Source organism: Thermobia domestica, chromosome 14 (assembly GCF_964235325.1).
Source record: "Thermobia domestica chromosome 14, izTheDome1.hap1.1, whole genome shotgun sequence".
NCBI classification, from domain to species: Eukaryota; Metazoa; Arthropoda; class Insecta; order Zygentoma; family Lepismatidae; genus Thermobia; species Thermobia domestica.
This window is the reverse complement of record NC_137467.1, coordinates 44,763,702-44,784,773: the sequence shown is the minus strand read 5'-3', so window position 1 is coordinate 44,784,773 and position 21,072 is coordinate 44,763,702. Positions and strand designations below refer to the sequence as shown.

At 36.1% G+C, this 21,072-nt stretch overlaps 1 protein-coding gene across 1 annotated transcript in view; it reads left to right on the top strand.

Moving 5' to 3' along the window:
• Nucleotides 1–21,072, top strand: part of LOC145669812 (putative cytochrome P450 49a1) — a 94,025-nt gene that overhangs the window by 60,783 nt on the left and 12,170 nt on the right. Inside the window, exons 7-9 of the mRNA XM_081738155.1 lie at nt 1,870–2,032; nt 7,271–7,440; nt 15,105–15,183. Coding sequence (XP_081594281.1) covers nt 1,870–2,032; nt 7,271–7,440; nt 15,105–15,183 — 412 coding nt within the window. The remainder of the gene's footprint in view (nt 1–1,869; nt 2,033–7,270; nt 7,441–15,104; nt 15,184–21,072) is intronic.

Genomic DNA, 21,072 nt, shown 5'->3' with positions numbered 1-21,072 from the left:
AGAGTATATTTTCAAAACAATTGTAAGGAATGAAAGTTTGCATAAGGAGAATAATGACAACATTGTTAGTTCAATGCAAAGATAGAACAAGAGTATATTTTCAAAACAATTGTAAGGAATGAAAGTTTGCATAAGGAGAATAATGACAACTTTGTTAGTTCAATGCAAAGATAGAACAAGAGTATATTTTCAAAACAATTGTAAGGAATGAAAGTTTGCATAAGGAGAATAATGACAACTTTGTTAGTTCAATGCAAAGATAGAACAAGAGTATATTTTCAAAACAATTGTAAGGAATGAAAGTTTGCATAAGGAGAATAATGACAACTTTGTTAGTTCAATGCAAAGATAGAACAAGAGTATATTTTCAAAACAATTTTAAGGAATGAAAGTTTGCATAAGGAAAATAATGACAACTTTGTTAGTTCAATGCAAAGATAGAACAAGAGTATATTTTCAAAACAATTGTAAGGAATGAAAGTTTGCATAAGGAAAATAATGACAACTTTGTTAGTTCAATGCAAAAATAGAACAAGAGTATATTTTCAAAACAATTGTAAGGAATGAAAGTTTGCATAAGGAGAATTATGACAACTTTGTTAGTTCAATGCAAAGATAGAACAAGAGTATATTTTCAAAACAATTGTAAGGAATGAAAGTTTACATAAGGAAAATAATGACAACTTTGTTAGTTCAATGCAAAGATAGAACAAGAGTATATTTTCAAAACAATTGTAAGGAATGAAAGTTTGCATAAGGGAGATAATGACAACGTTGTTAGACTCGTAAAATTTTCAACATCCGAAAACCTTATAGCAAGAAGTACAAATCCTCTGATGGCGTGTGCTGATGGTGTAAATATGATTGGGGATAGTAGGAAAACTATATAAAGGAATACAGAGGTTTTATTAAACTATTGCAGGGACATGAATTTTGAAGTAAATAGAGACAAAACTAAACACATGAAAGTTCGCCGGGATCGTAAACTGAAAAATATGGATGCGTTTAAATATCAAATAATACTTTTGACAAAGAGAATACTTTCATTAACAACTGACCAAAAACAAATCCACGAAGAAATTAAATGTCGACTGAAAGCAGGAAATTCGTGTTATTATGTATTTCAACATCTTTTGTCGTCACGAATTCTATGTAAGAATTTGAACCTTAATAAAATGTAAATGGATTATCATACTTGTTGTGATGTATGATTGCGAAATGTGGTCGGTTATTCTGAGGGAAGAACGCAGGCTGAAAGTATTTGCGAATAAAATACTGAGGCTAATATTCGGACCCAAGAGGAACGGGAATGGGGAACGGAGGAAAATTCATAACGAAGAGCTGCATAATTTGTATCGTTTACCAAATATTGTTAGGGTCTCAAGTCTAGGGAAGCTCAGGTGGGCAGGTCTTATAGACAGGATGGAAGAAAGTATGAACGCGTTCAAAGTTCTAATTGGAAATCCAATCGAAAAACGATCATTAGAAAAACCTAGGAACAGATGTGAGTACAATATTGAGATGGATCTCGCAAAAATAAGACTACAAAGTAGAAACTGGATCCAGATCGCTAAGGACAGATGATGGAGAGCTTTTGTGAACGTTGCATTGAACCTCCGGCTTACTTAGGCCATAGAGTTTAGTTAGTTAGCTAGTTAGCCCACATTAGCAAAATGTTTACGAGAATGTTACTCCCTATTCACTAAAGTGCATCTGGAGAAAATACTAGACACAAGGAAAGCATGAACCACTACATTTTTCGTAGAATGAAGATTCAGTTGTTCTACTGGTTGTCCGCCCACAAAATCTTTTAATGTTTGTCTTTATCCATGTCAAAGTGTATTTAACTACTTTTATCATTTTTGATAGAGTGGCTTCGAAGCATATAGACAAAGCTTTACTTAATATGGAGCATCGACCGGAAAGCAGTAGCGAGAACATGACTTTGCTGGAAAGACTTTTGGTCAAGGATCCAAGTGCCGAAATACCCACTGTAATGGCTTTGGACATGATGATAGGAGGTATTGATACGGTATGTAAATAATATTTTACTTTGTATTCTTCTTGTTGTACACATTGGTTTAATTATACAGCAGCTAACACTAATTTTTTCAAGTGATTTTTCGGTGTTTAGCCCTTGTTAGTATTCCGCTGCTAACACCAATGTTTTCAAGTGATATTTCGAAGTTTAACTTTTTCTATCATTCCGCTGCAAACACCATCTTTAAAAAAAAATAATTTTATGGAGTTTAACCATCGTTATTATTTCGCTACGAACACTAATGTTTTCAAGTGATATATTGGATTTTAACCTAAAATATCTAAGGATGAATAAACTATTAGGTGTTTTAATGGATACGTCACTACCAAGGCTATCACAAAGGCTTCAATTACCTAAACGTGAATCTAGTAAGCAGTCCGTCAATAGGAAAAAATGATAGGCCGCTTGCGTTCGGTGCATGAAGCCTCTGGTTCAATCACAACTCATGTGAGATTGTGGTGTACAATATCGTGTCCTAGAGTGTTTTCGAGTAACCCGCGTTTCGTTCCATGTTCATGTTCCATCAATTCTTTCTAGATTATTCACTTGCATTATTTACTGCTTTTCTTCGTCCGATACAGGACATAACCTTGGGAAGTAAAACTGAAAGATTTCATTTAGTTTTATAAACAGTTATCAGAAATGCTGGTAGTACTATAGTGAAAGTAAATAAAATCTCAATGAAATATAAAATAAACCGACATAATTAAATAAAATTGGAAGAAAGTATGTGAAGTTCTGTGTGACCACAGAATCATAACAAAGGATAAAGAGATTATTTGCAAAGCAGTGGATAGGCCAGCAATGATATACAGAGTACAAGATAACCAATAAAGAAAGCACAAGAAAAAAGATTGTTACCGAAATGAGAATCTATTTCTGGACGTGTGGGATAACAAGAAAGAAGAATTAGGAATAAAAGTAAGGAAACAACCAAGATCATAGATATATCAAGGGCTGTAGTCGTAGGTACACTGTGGTGTATGTCGTATATCCTTTGCTTAATCATAGTGATTAGAATATACTTTCTACTTCAAGGCATACAGTACTTTTGTTTCATATGTACTTGTTCGTTTATTTATTTAAGCCGGTTTTCACTCCAATGGCCTTCCTGTTCTAACTCTTTTTTATAGTTACTATGGTTGCCTCTCTGGAGTGTTGTCCTCCATCTGTTTTTATCTTGTGTCATATCCACTGTAACACCCACTGCACCAAATCGTTCAGTGAAGATAATTTCCCCACTTTTTCTTCAGCCGGCCTCAAGCTCGTTGCCTATTAAGTTCTACAGGATCCAGTCGCTGCTGAGCTATGCATTAGGAAGGTCAGCTTCTTACGTGCCCAAACTATCTCAGTCTACTTTCTTGAAAGTTTTCTACCACAGGGTCAACTTTACCGTTCCCCGGATCACTTCATTCTTAATTTTGTCCTTCCACGTTACTGCATACAACCATCGCTACATCTTCATCTTCACAACATCCTACTTCTGTTCCTCTCCGTTCTTCGTTGTCCAATATTCCGCTCTTTATAATATGGTAGGTCTCAATACTGTTTTGTATTTTTTTCTTTAGGGCTCATTTGTACCCCGCAGCCACACAATATTCCTGCCACTTCTCTACATTTCTTCAACCGCTGCTGATTCTGCTGTTTTTATATATTCTTTTATCCTTGCTTTTTCCTCCTGTATTGATCCCAAGTACTTGAATTTCTTCACCATTACCACCTCTTCTTCATCCAGTCGTATTCTTTAGTTATTGATTACATTTTTCTTGAAATGACAACGTAAATGTTTTATCTTGGTTTTACTAATTCTAAGCCCTTCGCTCTTCAATGCTCCTCTCCGGTTATCTAATTTCTCTTGCAGTGCTCCCTTGGTCTCATTTGCCAGCACTATGTCGTCGGTAAAAGATACTAACTCATATATCTTTTGTAAGCTCGCCCATCACAATTGCGAAAAGGTATGTTCTCAGACTACTTCCCTAATGAAGTCTCACTTTAACTGTGAAATCTTCTGTTATTTCACATGCGCTCTTCACTCCTGTCCTACATCTATCACACGTATCTTGAATTATACAGATGTATATGTTCGGAACACACTTCTTTAATGTCCACCAAATAAGATCACGAGGTATGGCACTTTATCATACGCTTTCTTCAGGACAATAAAAATCATATGAAGATCCTTCTGGTATTCCCTCTACTTTTCCATTAGTATCCTAAGCGCAAATATTACATCTGTTATCGACCTTCCTGATATGAAACCAAATTGATTCTCGGTTATTTCCATCTCTTCTCTCAATCTTTCTTCTATCATTCTCTTCCAGAGCCTTGTTGCATATCTCATAAGTTTTATTTCCGTGTATTTGCCACATTCTTGCACATTTCCTTTCTTTTTAAAAGCCGGTACAATGTAGCTGATTCTCCATTTGTTTGGTACATTTCCTGTTTCCAACTTCAAGGAAACTACTGCACTCCTTTACCTAAACTTTTCCATGCTCCGATAGGGTAATTATCTGGTGCTTAGGCGTTACCATTTTTCATTATGTTCATGGCATTTTCTACCTATACTATGGTCACAAGCAGAACCAATCAGTGAGATTTTTGCAAGTTTAACTCGAGTTGTCTTCAATAAGAAGTTTCTGAAAATACTGTTTCTACCTCTTCTTATTCTCACTTGTCAGAACCTTCGTATTTTCACCCTTGATGTAGTGGAGATAAATACTTTTCTGTTGACTCTCTCTTACCTTCGAAAGCTTGTATATCATGCTTTCTCCCTCCTTTATTTCCAGTTTGCTGTACAACTCATAAACCTTCCTTTGCTACACTAACTACCTGCTTGGCGTTCTTCTTAGCTTACTTGTAATTCTCGTACTAACGCTCTTGCCTTTGGTGCGAGATATCGCGAGTTCGATTCCTGGTAGGGAAACTCGATCGTCGAAAAAGTGTAACAGTTCTTTCAGGCCAATCATTCTCTGTGAAGTTTCTTCTGATTTTTTTCTCGTCCACACCAGGGAAATACCGGGATGTTATCTAACATACAGATTCCAGGCCACTTTTCCATCACTTTCTTCCTTTCTTTCTCTCGGAATAGTGTGCTCGCCGACGGCCCATCTCTCATATATGATGGGCTTAAGGACATCGAGGGCAGTATTGTCTAGAAATATGTTTAAACAAATAATAAAATAAAATAAAGTAGGCGTATATGAACTCTAAAAAGAAATTGTTCTTTCTGGCTAGTTTGGGAGCACAAAAGTGAGAGGGAGAGAGAGAGAGGGGGGGAAGAGAGGAAGAGACAGAAAACCGAAAGATTAAATTAACTCTGTCCAAGTTCGTGTTGTTTTGACACAGAGTATCAGTGCGAAAGCTCTTTACCTCGCATATTTGTATTTCCAGTGTACGGTTGAGGAAAATTTCCTTAATTCTTTCTAATACATCGGGCGCGATTTCTATCTTCCCTCTCGCAGAGGGTTACTTCGTTCTGCCCATTTATACTCATTTGTGTTATTAATGGAGTAAAAATAACTCGTTTATTGTCAAATATGTATTTTAAGCCAATCATAGATGTTCACAAAACAGCATATATTATATGAAAAATTTAGCATTGTAACACTGGAGATATCTAAGAAGATCCAAGAAAGAAGGCTTCCGTGTTATGGCCATCTAATGAGAATGAAAAAGCGAACAACTATGTGGTCAAACGAGTGTTGGTAGTGGAAGTGGATAGGGGAAGAGATAGAGAGAGATCAAGAAGGAAATGGATGGAAATGCTTAAGAATGACTTCAGGGAGAAAAGACTTAACAGAGACCTGACAAACAAGAAAATTAGCCAATGAAATTTCATAGTAATAATTTTTCCGGTGAATCGAGAAACATAATTTTTAATCATGCTGTACTCTAGCCATAGGAACTAAATATAACATTCTGATTGGTTGGAGTTACCGTTTCTCACCATGTAGCATACATGTAGCACAAAGTAAACAGCCAGATGCCGTTCGCCCTCGCAGCCGAGCGTCCTAGCGAGCGAGTTATTATTTAAGATTGCTTTTGTCGTTCGTTCTAACCGTGCTCAAAGAAGGTTTTTTATTTTTTAAATTTAAATAACCCTTCCTCTTATTAAAACAAGATAAAAATAGTACTCATTTTCCCTTATACGTAATATATAATGCATAAATTTTGCCTTTTTCACCATCTACCTAGAGATTTCTTATAGCCCTTATAAACAAACAGTGACGTCATAAATCAACAGGAGAGTAAGAAGTGGATCCTCGCCAAGCAAGGTGTTGTTGGGGATAGTTGGGGGACACAGAGTGGAAGGTGCCAAAGCCACCATGACGAGAAAAGACTTTGCACACACAACTTTATTGATAAAAAAAAAGTGACTTGCTTACGTTACGGAACATAGCTGAGCGAGCGTCAACGACCGAATGGGGTTAGAAACCTCGCAGGGCTCGATTTGCCCAGAGAGTGCGGTATCTACTTCCCATCCTACTGAGCCCACAATTTGAGCACAGGACGAGAAGACACGTTTATGAAATGTACATCAGGTCGACGCTGCTCTACGCCCACCCGGCGTGGGAACACGCAGCCCGCACAAATCAACGCCAACTGCAGACCATTCAAAACCGGGCAGCTCGGATCATAACGGGCCACAGCCGTGACACGAGAATCGCCCAAATACATGAAGACTTAGAGCTTCCGCTGCTGACTGAAGTACAACAAGTACAATCAAGAAGATTCTGGGACACAGTCCAAAGACACCAAAACCACTACGTCACTGCCATCGCCACTGGAGATCCACGAAGAAGAATCTACCGGATGCCAAGACCACACTGAACCAATTTCAAGGAAGCAACATAGGGCCTGCGACAGTTGCAGCCCTACAATGAAACAACGCTGAACCCAAAAGTCAAGAAAAACACAATCCACATGGAAGGCAAGGGTCAAAGCCCGGAACTTCAAGCACTTAAAACCGACAATCCCTGCCTGCCGGCTCGATTTGTTCCACGTTGACCCTCATGATAATACGTCTCACTCGTGAGGTGCAACTTCTATGTAAATCTAACCTGACCTGGTTCCTTGTCACCAACTTGAGATAGTTACCTAAGGTAGCGCGTGAAAAAATATGTAATCTAGAAGTATAATATATAACAATGTAATTAGTGGGTCTAATATAAAATTAAATGTCCCATTTTCTGTTACTGTAATGCATTACAAAGAGGTATTATCTTGTAGACATCTGTGACTGTAGGAAATACTCTCTACTACCTGGCTAAAAATCGTGATAAACAAGAAAAGTTAGCCAAGGAAATTTCAAGAGTTATATCACAGACGAATGATAATTATTTGCCAGTGAATCTAGAAGACATGAAATACTGGAAAGTGTGTTTAAAAGAGGTCCTGAGGTAAGTACCTAATCTTTTAATAGTATACAGTTTTTTATGTAGTACTTACATATACGTCTCAGATAGCTAAATAACTAAGGGCCACGTTCCGTGTTAGTTTTCTTAAAATTCTATGTATAACAACACAACGGAGCGAAACAAATTCAAAAACTCGCTTTGATCTTCTGTGCCGTTTATCGTAAACTAAATCACAAATTTTGGCGTGCGTTGAAGCAAACCGTTAAGGAGTGTACCCGTAAGTATATAGAAAAGTTGAACTGTACGACGAGTTTTTCTGCGGACGTATGAGTTGTGGAATAGTTGGTAGGGAACAGGATTATTGTCATGATATGCCTGAAATCTATATCTAAACAAGGAAGACATTGATTGTTAATTTATGCTAGAGAAGGCTAGCTTTCCCCAATATCCCTCATCTCCTTTTCTCCAAAGTTATTAGTGTCATGTAAAAGAAAAAAAAATCAAAGCTTTGGGTGTTATTAAAATCTTGCAATTATTTTGATATTTCAGGTTGTATATTTATTATTTTTCATTATGTGTACCACCTTCCTGATAAGCTTATGTGTAAACATTTTGGGCCTTATGCAGACGTTTTGACGCATGAGTAGTATCATACTAAACCCTGGCTACTGCAGGAAACACATGTTAGTCGAACTCTTTAGTATGGCACCAATCACGCATCAGAACGATTCTACCTGCATAAGCCCAATTATATCAATTATTATAAGACTTTATTTGTATTCCATTTTGATTTTTATTTTAAACTGCTAATGAAATTATTTTATCCATAGATGGCGAGAAACACTGGATAGAAAACAGTTTTTAATTTAAAGATCTGAGTTTACCATAATTCGTGCATACAGAGTGTCTCGAAAAAGTCCCGGGACATAGAGTAGCTCTGTTATTATCAGAGATACAACAACATGTTAGAGGGGAAACCGTTTCCAAACATGATGTTTTCTATCTAAAGTGAAGGATTTTTTTTTAAATCGGACAAGCCATTTGGGTTGTACACTCTTTATGCGTCCAATGTTAAATGAAAATGCAACATTGCTATTTACCTGGACCGACAACATAAGTAAACGAAGTTACTGTTTGAAATGGGAGATAGCCATCTACACATTAGCGTGAAAGACAGTAACTTTATTCACTTAGGTAGACAACATTGCATTTTTATTTAACATTGGGCCCATAAAGAGTGTACAGCAGAAACGGCTCGTCCGATTTTAAAAATTCCTTCACTTTAGATTGAAAACATCATATTTGGAGACTGTTTCCCCTCTTACATGTTGTTATATCTATGATAATAACATATTACCTTATGTCAGGGAACTTTTGAGACAGCCTGTATGTTTACTCTGGTCGTATGCCGGTCCGGAAACCAGAAAACCGCTTTCTGTGCCCATCATTACCACAAATGTCAATAAAATAAAAAAAAATCAATACTATTTAAAAATACGATGTACCTGAAATGTATTAATCTTATACACTGTACGTATATAATCACATCAACGAATATTTTGTGGTGATCCGGGAATTTGCGGTACAAAATTAAGGAACAGCTGTTGCAACCTACACTTATAGCAGAGATTAGTGTTTTTGAAGACGTCTGCACATTACACAATACACGGAAGACGCATTCTCACACATTCTATACGAGGGTGATTCAAAAAGTAATGTCTCCAAGCCCACTAGTTGGCCAACAGTACTGCAAACATTCCGAACTGTTTACATGTACTGACGTTTAAGCTACAGAATGCCACTTGTTTCAACTTCCTATATCTTCTCGTTTCAGAGTAATGGAGCAATACATTGCATTCAGTGATGACGTCCGGTTGAAACAACGGGCTGTCATTGCACTTCTGACTGTGGAAGGTTGTGCGCCCAAGAACATTCATCGTCGGTGACGAGTCGGGGATACATCATTAGGATCCGGAAATGAAGCGTCAGTCGACACCGAGTACCGAAACACGTCCTCTCCTTCGCCAAAAAAGATTCAAAGTTGTACCATCTGCTGGCAAAGTGTTGTTCCCATTCTGCCTCATCCTGCCATTATAGTCTGCATTCTGCGACTCCTGGCTCTTCCCCAAACTTAAGGATCACCTTAAGGGCCAACGCTACAGTTGTGACGCGGAGGTGGAAGCAGCAGTAACCAACCACCACAATTCTTCATCGACAGCATGAAAACCTTGTTTCACGTTGGCGCCAGTGTGTTACCTGTAATGGGATTATGTTGAAAAATGATGCCACCATTTGTAGCTGACATTCCAAGCTTTCCACTGAATCTATGTTATCTGTCAAACACAAATAAACGAATCACCTTCGAGGTATAACTTTCTGATTCACTCTCGTAGTTTGGATTATATTATACATATATATGGACATTTTATTTCCCCAATTTATCTATTTATGTTGGTTTTCATTCGTAAAAATAAACTTCCATAATCAAGCAACAAAAAACTAAAGGAAAATAAAACGATAGTAAAATAAGAATAAATAAGGCTACAATCATTGTTCCCGATAATCATGCCTGTTGTTCTGTATGGATGAGAAACATGATCGCTTACTCTGAGGGAGAAACATAGACTGAAAGTATTTGAGAACAAGATCCTGAGACGAATATTCGGACCCAAGAGGAACGGGAATAGGGAATGACGGAAACTTCATAACGCGAACTGCATAATTTATACGGTTTACCAAACATTGTTAGGGTCATCAACTCTAGGATGCTTAGGTGGGTAGGTCACGTGGCTAGGATGGGGAAAAAATATAAACGCTTTCAAAGTCTTGACTGAATGACTAAACGGAAAACGACATCAGGAAGATCTAGGCGCAGATGGGAGGACAATATTAAGGTGAATCTCGCAGAAATAGGAATACAAAGTAGAAACTGGATCCAATTGGCTAAAAATAGAAGTCAGTGGAGAACTTTTGTAAACACGGCATTGAACATTGGGGTTCCATAGGCCATAGAGTTAGTTGGTTAGAATCATTCTTGTCCCTTCGATATACTCAGGAAACAATATTCCAGAACTCATAGTTGTTGTTACGACAGAAACTTAAGTAGGCCGAATTTATATTAGTTTCAGCCGACCAGGCCCTACGTGTGAAGTGCAGGAGATGATGTTGAAATGCAAAACATGGAAACAATCCTGCCTATAGGTATGTTCAATCTTATTAGAATAAATTAGAAAATCTTTTATGAATTTGTTATAAACTTCCACTACCCACAGACAAAAATAACGGTAAGATCAAAATAATTGCTAAACTGACATTCCTGCATGCGTGACTTCCATATTTATAGTCTGGTTACCCCGCTCTGACTTTTTTGATACGTGGACTTACCCATATGGTAATTTCCCAACTTAACCCTTTCCCCTCGAATGCGGCGAGAGCCCCGACATTCGAGATTTTCCTTTCCGCTCGTATGTTCGGGCTACCCCACACTAATTTTGACGCTTTAATTACTCGCATGTCGACAGAGCCCCGCTTGTATGATTTAGTCGACAACTTCTGCCATCTTTTGGCAGTCTATTCAACTCCTTACTCGGCTGTTCCTGCCATAGTTTTCAACAAATGAAAAGCGATATACAAATGTAAACAAACACCAAAGATGGTTGGGTTTGTGAGAGACGAAGATATACAAGGTGTTTTCGAAGCTGCAGATACCGATTTGAGTGATAGTGGTAGCGAATATTTAGATAATGATAGTTTGAATGAATAAAGTAGTGGCGATAAATCTTCCGATTCCAATGAAAATGATGACCAAGTGACAGGTGATGTGTTGACAAGGTACAATTGGACTCCCTATGATAATAATGATGCAGATTTTCCAAAAATACCTTCACAGCAAATTCCGGGTATAAACCACCAGTTTTTGGAAGGCCAACTACAGAAATTGAATTTTTCCAATTATTTTTAGTGACACTTTGCTTGAGGAAATTAAAAATTAAACAAACAATTATGCTAAGTCTAAGATACAAATGCCACTACAAAAAAGGTGCATTTGGTCCACTTGCCATGACATGAGAGTTCCTGAACTGAAGGCATTTTTGGGTGTAATACTAAATATGGCACTAAATCCTAAACCAAAAATACAAGATTACTTTTCAGAGGAATGGTTGGACAAATGTTCACTTTATAAGGACATTTTCAAATTTTTTGGATGATTCACTTGTGTCCCCCAACACCTCAGATGCAACAAGGTGATCGTGCAAGGTGTTCAAAGATAAAAACATTGTGGAACATCTTGACAATAAGTTTAGGGAATGTTTTGTGCCAGGACAAAATGTAAGAATTGATGAAAGTACAGTGGGGCTCAAAGGGAGAATAGTTTTCAAGTACCACAACCCACAGAAGCCAACCAATATTTGTATTGGCCGACTCAAGTACTGGGTATATCTCAAAATAAATCCAAGCTGTACAGCTTGCTGTGTCAAAACTAATTCGAGGTGAAAGGGTTAATATCAAAGAGATGTGTATGATTAACATCACATATAAAATATAATCTCAAGAACTATCCGGCAACAAAGAATCATTTTAGTAGTAACGTCTGGCAGGCCCGCAAACAGAGTGGTGCTAAAGGGGGCTTGGCCCCCCTAAACTTTTCGTCGCCCCTCCAGACCTGAACACAAAATGCTATTATTAATACAAAAACACAATTTACATATTTGTAAAATAATTTTTAATGACTTGGCCCCCCAAACCTCTTGCCTGGTTTCGGGCCTGACGACCGGGCTTTAATATAATAATTTTCACACACATATACTCACATAAAGAATGATCGTAATACCTTCAGTAGTTTTTAGTAGCGAATATTCAGAACATAAATCCTATTTTAAACGGAATGCATTGTTCAAATATACACCTTGAGCGAATACATACAGAAACAAAAGTGATTATGTGGATATCGAAATAATAGCCAAGAAATGCCACGGTTGTGAAGTCGTGTTCAAAAACTTCTGGTATATATCTCTCTTTGGGAAATTCTTTTTACTTCTATTAGAATCATGTTCATATAAGGTTATAATCAGAGCTGGATTATGGTTAAGTGGGGCCTTAAGCTATTGAAGGTAATGGGGCCCTAAGCTACTGAAGGTAATGGGGCCCTTTATGTATCCAGATGAACGTAGGCACCTGTATATAGATATGAAGAAACTAGTGATATTTCAGAAAGCAGGCTAGCAGAAGGGGCCTCATTATTTATACCATACCCGTCTACACAACAAGAAGCATTGTTGCTATAAGTAGATTTTATCCTTTGTTTTTCTTATATTTTGGAAACGTACATTCAATTTTCCCCTTAAAGTTTGAGGCCCCCAAGAGAGGGAGGCCCTAAGCTATAGCTTGTTTAGCTTATACGTAAATCCGGTACTGCTTATAATATTATTAGGATATCGGCAGTGGATCTTACAAGATTGCAATGTTATTAGAATCACGCTAGTACAGTAGCGTAGCTAGGATGTGTGTTTGGGGGGGGGGGCAATTGCTGTTATAGGTACATATACAAAAATTACAAACAAAAAATAAATAAACATAAAAATATATAAAAAAAATTACAAACATCAAAGTACCAAAGTACATTGTCGGACCTCTTTGGGGAGGAGGCCCCTCTACCCTCTTTCCCTACGCCACTGCGCTAGTAGGCCTTGTAACATTGTAATGTCATTAGGATTACGCTAGTAGGCCTTATAACATTGTAATGCAATTAGGATCAGTCTAGTAGATCTTATATGATTGTAATGTTATTAGGTTCATGCTAGTGGCTTTTATGATATTGCTAGGTTATTAGGATTACGCTAGCGGGTCTTATAAGATTGTAATGTTATCAGAACCATGTTAGTAATACTAACAGGACCAAATTATCAGGACCATGTAATGTTATTTAGATGACACTAGTAAACCTTCTAAGATTGTACTATTATTAATATGATGCTAGTGAACTTTATAACAATGTAATGCTATTAGGATCACGCTAGTGGGTTTTATAAGATTGTAATGTTATTAGGAGAATGTTAAGATTGTAATGTTTTTTGGATGACACTAGTAGGCCTTATAAGATTGTAATATTATTAATGTGATGCTAGTGAACTTTATAAGAATGTAATATTATTAGGATCACGCTACTGGGTTTTATAAGATTGTAATGTTATCAGGATAATGTTAAGATTGTAATGTTAATTGGATGACACTAGTAGTCCTTATAAGATTGTAATATTATTAATATGATGCTAGTGAACTTTATAAGAATGTAATGTTATTAGGATCACGCTAACGGTCCTTATAAGATTGTAAGATTATGAAGTTCACGCTAGTGGTCCTTACAAGATTGTACTGTTATTAGGAACATGTTAATGGGCCTCTACACGCCAGTAAGCCTTATCAGATCGTAAAGTTAGGCGTTATAAGATTGTAATGACATTAAGAACACGCTAGTAGGGTTTATGAGATTATAATGCTATTAACATCATGCCAATAGGCCTTATAAAATTGCAATGTTATTAATATCACTCTAGTGAATCTTATAAAGCTGTAATGTTATTAGAAACACGTTAGTATTATTTATAATATTGTAAAGTTATTAGGATCTCGCTAGTGGGCTTTATAAGAGTATAATGTTAGAACATTTGTCCGTTACTCCACATGATATCTTTCGAAGGAGAACGAATTTTTAAATTTTATTTTTTGCCTTAGACAGCTAAAATAATTGTGTCACCCAAGTTCGTTAACAAAGTCGCTCTGCTGGTTAATGCGATTTCAATGTAAGCTCTCTATGTCCTATACACGCAAATGAGTGCTAAGATTCAAAAATAAACTACTTTTTCAGATTTTTAAAATTTTAAAATGTGTTTGAGTTTAACAGACTTTTTAGTTAAACTTCAAAAAATATTGATAAAAACCTCACATGAAAAGGTATATGAAACCTCGGGTATTATTGTCGTTTGTTATCGGTTTAACCTGAAATATAAGATTATTTGGTTAAATTTAAAAATATTGGTGAGGTTGAATCCTCACATACTTGGTGTATGAGCTGCGGTGGCTCAGTGATAGAGCGTTCACTTCTGCTGCATGGGGTCCCTGGTTCAATTCCAGCTCGCGCTAAGTGAACTTCGTGGTGGACAAACACCGTGTGCATGGGTTTCCTCGGGGTTCTCCCGTTCCCTCCCACTTTCATCATTTCACCATTTCATTTATTTCTCATCATCACCGTCTCCTTTATCCTAGTCACATAACCGTTTGACGTAAAACTCAAAAATTTCATTTCATTTCATACTTGAGGTATGAGAAGACATAAAACACACTGATCACTTTCACTACCAACATAAATTCAGATATTCTGGCTAGTCTAGTGATCAGTACGTGTACCTATGTTTGACTGGTGGTGGAATAACAGTAAAAAATAAGACCGCATGACGGTGATTCGAATTATACCTTAAACTGTGAGTTCACGTCTTATATAGCCTCGGATCTGAAAAGGAACGATATACTTCATCAAGAAAATAAACAAATCAGCATAGATTCTTTCACAAATGTAGTTTTTCATTATATTCTTTACTATTCTTATCATACAAGTTTAGAAATTTATTATTATTATTATTATTATTATTATTATTATTATTATTATTATTATTATTATTATTATTATTATTATTATTATACTTTTCCAGATTATCGCCAGTCACGAACAGTAATGCAAGAACAATTGTGAAAGACCTTATAATCAGAAACTATAGGATACCTAAAAATGTAAGTATACTTTTATTGTACAAGGTGATTCAAGAAGTAAAATAACAACTCGTAGTTTATTCCACAGTAAGATAGAGTTTCCAACTGACTGATATTTTACCAACTACATACACTTTTGTCAGTCTCAACTATATATTTCAAGGTTTAAAATACAACTATTCTTCATGTGTTTTGATGAATATAAATGAGTGTCGCAAATTTTATTTTTTAGAGTTGGCAACCCTAGAAGCATACTAGTAGATCACGACTGCCATATGTTACTGTTCAATATAGGTATCATAAATTTTCAACCATTTGTTCATCAACGCATCCATGTACCGTACCAAAGCAACAACACGACAAGACATCTGTGTCAAGTTCTGCTAACCACTTTATGAGGGCTTGTTGAACTTGCCTATCTGTTGACAATCGCCTGTCTAGCAGGTGCTTCTGCAAATGTCTGAAGGGATGAAACGGAGATTGGTAGCTGAGTTTAGGGTTGTTAGATTTTTCAGAGAGAGAGGAAAAAGGATTTTTTAAAACTATTTTTAGGGGAGCGGAGAAAATAAGATACGTGATATTCAGAATTTACATATAATAAACACACGTGATTTCACATAGTAAAGAAGACTAATTTTAGTTGTAAACTATGTTAGTTTCGTTAAAAATTGCAATTATATCAAAGACAAAAGTGTAGATTATAATTCCAGTGGGATCTCATGTGACAGTATAAAATGATCGCAAATGATCGATATTAGTGTCGAATCCGTAGTTTTCGGATTTGCTGAGACGTACAGCGACACTTAAAACCAAATTCTTCCACCCTTCTATTACTTTATGTCTAAAATGAAACATATTCTCCCCGTGCGAAGAACGGGTATTCTGCTAGTATTTCATAAGTGTATACTTAATTACGAACACTACAATGATTGATTTCACATGAAAACATTCCCAAGGTCCATTTTACTTTTAGAACTCAGATTATTTCGGACAATTTTCTCAAATAGGCCTATTTTTTCGGGCTATTTTTTCGTATTTCCTAAATAAATGTTTCTTCGGCACTTCTCTAATGTGGCATATGCCACTACTACTGAAACTATCAACAAGAAATGGTTTATTCTTGAGGATGGACATTTAGGAAAATTTTCTCCAAAACTCTTCAAGCGATCTAGTTCATAGTTCATTAATTACTTCATAAAATTGCGTAAGCCATTTCTCCTTTTGAAGTCCACAACTTATAGTTTGCACTTAGGAGAGATTTATTTGACAATCTTTTCTTAAAGAAGTGCTCAGATGATATTGTTTATATTTCATGAAAAAATCCAGTTGGAAAGTAAACTTTACGAATGTGGGATAACAATTACCATAAAATCGTCCAGTTCATGACAATGTTGAATTTTTATAAAAAAGATATAGAAGCTGGTTGCTAGGAGTTTGTTGATTTATTTATTTATTTATTTATTTTCTCAGAACTTGTTCGTAAAAATTGTTTAATGTTCATGGTTGTTCTGAGTAAATATTATATCGTAATTAATGGGGAGTTGGGCTGGCATTTAAATTCAGATATAATATACGGTTTAAAAATCATAAAGAATTAATGCAGTTAGCAAAGAATTAATGCAGTGTGTAATTATTAGTAGTTCCATTGTGACATATTAATTTGTTAATAGAATCCACTATGAATTATTAATCCACAGTAAAAAATGGTTGTGTTAATTCAACACAATTTTAACACAGGGCAGTGGTTCCAGCGTGATTACCACTATGCGGTATTAGTTCAACACATACCCCGCGGGGTTGGCGTTTAACACACAGGGTGTGTTACGTCTTTAACACACAACCGGTGTTGAGTCGTGCCCTAAGCGTTAATGAACCACAAAACTACTCCCCCAAAATATGTTACATCGCATATATGCGTAATGTGTTTACTTTATGCTGAGTCTAAAAATAAAACTTTAAACAAGTAAAAAAAAAGTCCTCCAGCGGCGGGGGAGGGGGGGGGGCGGCACGAACCACCAACCTTTCAATTACTAGCCGCATGCTCTTCCAACTTGGCCAAGGAGACGATAAAGAAAACGTCGCTTGTAGAGGGATAAATTGTTGAGGTCTTTTGAATTTGACTAATCAGAGTGCTCCTTTAAGCCGCGTATATTCGAAGATAACCGTTCGGGATAAGATAAAATCTGCTCGCCATGTAGACCTAATTTTATAACAAAATGACGACTGTCTATTTACTTTATTTTATAGTTCTTCCAAATTCACTTTCAAATGATCGGCTCCAGTTGCTATCTAATAAAGTTGATACGTTTCTTACTTCTAGTACACAATAGCTTAGAAAAATAAGAAATAAATGCATCAAATGTGGGAGATGAATTTAGAACACCTAAATGGCGCATGCCTAGCACATCTTGTGCTGTTAGGGTTTCTTCAGAAACATTATGTAAAACAACTGAAAACACATCGCGCGGTTTGCATTTTGAAATTTTGCGTATACCTGGATTTGTTTAAGTATTTCTTTCTACTGTGTTTGTCTGAAGCTTCAATTCATAAGCCTTTATAATTAAACGCCCAACATATTTGGCAATCACGCAGAAAAAAACATCGGAGATTCTACACTTAATTTAACACACAGGTTGTGTGTCATTTCAACTACCAGCATTTGACACACAACTCCAAATGGGGAGTGAGTTGTTCTAAGCACTTGTTTGTGTTATATTTTAACACAATCGTGTTAACACATAGGCATGTCGTTGAAATAACACAACGATTTTTTACGGTGTAGATTGAATTGGGATCTAAGTTGGATGGCAGTAATAATCAATCACTTTTACATATAACAAATATATGTATGTGTACTTCAAGAAACACTTCTACAATACAGTATAAACCATTTCTGAAAAACATACACATGGGTTAATTTACTGTAGAGGTGAATTTCTTTGCAACTTTGTCAAAATACATATTTATAATTTTATTCATATTACATAAATGAATGATTCAATAATAACTACATTTTGACATAATTTAAGAAATAACAGTGAGAAAGTTCAGTATTATAGTGCATCATTAGTGCACTTAAACGCACTAAGCACTAACGTAAGTACTACTATATTTTGAGATTTATTCAAGAAATTTGTTGGGGTGGTCAACTTCAGAAATATCAAATTCTATACAAATAGGGATAGAAACATGGTGTTAATGGTAAACGTTAGTGCATCGTTAGTGCACTTAAACGTGCTAAGTACTATCGTTGGTGCTACCATATTTTGGATTTCATTCAAGATTTTCGGTGGGCAACTTCAGTAATTTCAAATTCTATACAAATAGAGATAGGAACATAGGGTTAACGGCAATCGTTAGTGCATCGTTAGTTCACTTAAAATAATAAACACCGAAGTTAGTGCTACAATATTTTGGGATTTATTCAAGATTTTAGATGGGGGCTAACTTCAGAAATATCAAATTCTATACAAATAGAGGTAGAAACATGCAGTTAAAGACAATCGTTATTGCATCGTTAGTGCACTTAAATGCACTAAGCATTAAGGTTAGCATTACCATATTTTGGGATTTATTCAAGATTTTTGGTGGGGCCAACTTCAGAAATATCAAATTCCATACAAACATTTAGTGCTTTCTAGAAGCACTAACGATACACTAATGAATGGCATTAATTTTTTGTTAGTGCTTGAAGTTGACGCAAGTTCACCGTGCCCTCCAAAGATATTGTACCTGTAGCACCTACACTAATGAAGACTAACGTTAGGGGTTGGTGCACTAAGAACCACTAACAATTGCGCTAGAAGATATCATTAGTGCTTTTGAATATGGCGGAAATTTGATGCAATTAAAAATTCCCAATAAATGTCTTATAGGAGTTTAGTGACATGTAATTGTCTATAACTATACTAATATTGAAGGACAAACGAAACTGTTAGTGTTTTCTAGAAGCACTAACGATGCACTAACGATTGCACTAGAATAGATCATTAGTAATCTTGAATTTGACGGAAATTTGATGCAATGAAAAATTTCCCATAAATTTATTATGTGTTTCGTTACATGTAATTGGCCATAACTAAACTAATATTGAAGTTCTAACTAAATTGTTAATGTTTTCCAGAAGCACTACAAATGCACTAACGAATGACACTAAGTTTTTAGTTAGTGCTTGAAGTGGGGCGCTAAGTTCACTCTGGCCTCAAAAGGTTTTTTAATTGTAGCACATTTACTAATGAAGCACTAACCTTAGGTGTAGATGCGCTAAGAAGCACTAACAATGCACTAACGATCGCTCTAGAAGAGATCATTAGTGATTTTGAATTTGGCGGAAATTTGATTCAATGAAAAATTTGCCTAAATTTCTTGTGAGTCTCGTGATATGTAATTGGCCATAACTACACTAATAGTGAAGCACTAACGAAATTGTTAGTGCTTTTTAGAAGCACTAACGAATTGGACTATTTTTTCCGTTAGTGCTTAAAGTGTCGGTGCGAAATTCACGCTGACTTCCCCATAGGTTTTTTTACTTGTAACACCTACACTAATGAAGCACTAACGTTAAGTGTTTGTGCTCTAAGAAGCAATTACGATGCACTAACAATTGCACTAACAGAGGTAATTAGTGCTTTTGAATGCGATGGGAATTTGATACAATGAATAATTCCCCATGTGTTTCTGATGAGAGTTTTGAGACTTATAATTGGCCATTTCTACACTAATGGTGAAACACTAACGAAACTACTTGTATCTTCTAGAAGTACTAAAAATGCACTAACGTATAAAACTAATTTTTTTGTTAGTGCTTGTAGTGGGGGCTAAGTTCACGATAATTTCGAAAGTTTTCTTTCCTTGTAACATTAGTGCTTTCTAGTGCACCAACACTTAAGTTTCGTGCTTCATTAGTGTAGGTGCTATAAGTAAGAAACCTATGCGGGCCAGCGTGAACTTGGTTCCCACTTCAAGCAGTAACGAAAAATAAGTCCATTCGTTAATGTATCGTTAGCGCTTCTGGAAAACACTCATAGTTCCGTTAATGCTTAACTATAGATATGGCCAATTATATGCCACAAAAATCCCATAAGAGATTCATGTGGAATTTTTCATTGCGTCAAATTTCCGCCAAAATCAAAAGCACTAATGACCTCTTCTACTGAAATCGTTAGTGCTTCTTAGTGCATTAACACCTAACGTTAGTTTTTCATTAATGTAGGTCTTACAAGTAAAAAAACCTTTGGAAGCTTTCATGAACTTGGCGCCCCACTTCAACCAATAACGAAAAAATTAGAGCCGTTTTCGTTAGTGCTTCACTATTAGTGTAGTTATGGCCAGTTACATCTCAGGAAACTCACATAAGAAATTTGAGGGGAGTTTTTCACTGTGTCAAATTTCTGCCAAATTAAAAAGCACTAATGATCATTTCCAGTACAATCCTTAGTGCATCGTTAGTGCTTCTTCGTGCACCAACCCCTAACGTTAGTACTTAATTAGTGTAGGTGCTACAAGTAAAATATCTTTGGTGGTCAGCGTGAATTTGCGCCCTCTTCAAGCACTAAGAAAGTAATTAGTGCATTCGTTACTGATTCCTGAAAATACTGACACTTTGTATGGAATTCGATATTTCTGAAGTTGGCCCCCACCAAAAATTTTGAATAAGTCTCAAAATGAGGTAACACTAACGTTAGTGCTTAGTGCATTTAAGTGCACTAATCACGCTCTAACGATTGCCGTTAACTCCATGTTTCTACCTCTATTTGTATAAAATTTGATATTTTTGAAGTTGGCACCCCACCAAAGATCTTGAATAAATCCCAAAATATGGTAGCACTAACTTTAGTGCTTATTGCGTTTAAGTGCACTAACAATGCACTAACTATTGCCGTTAACCCCATATTTATACATCAATTGTAT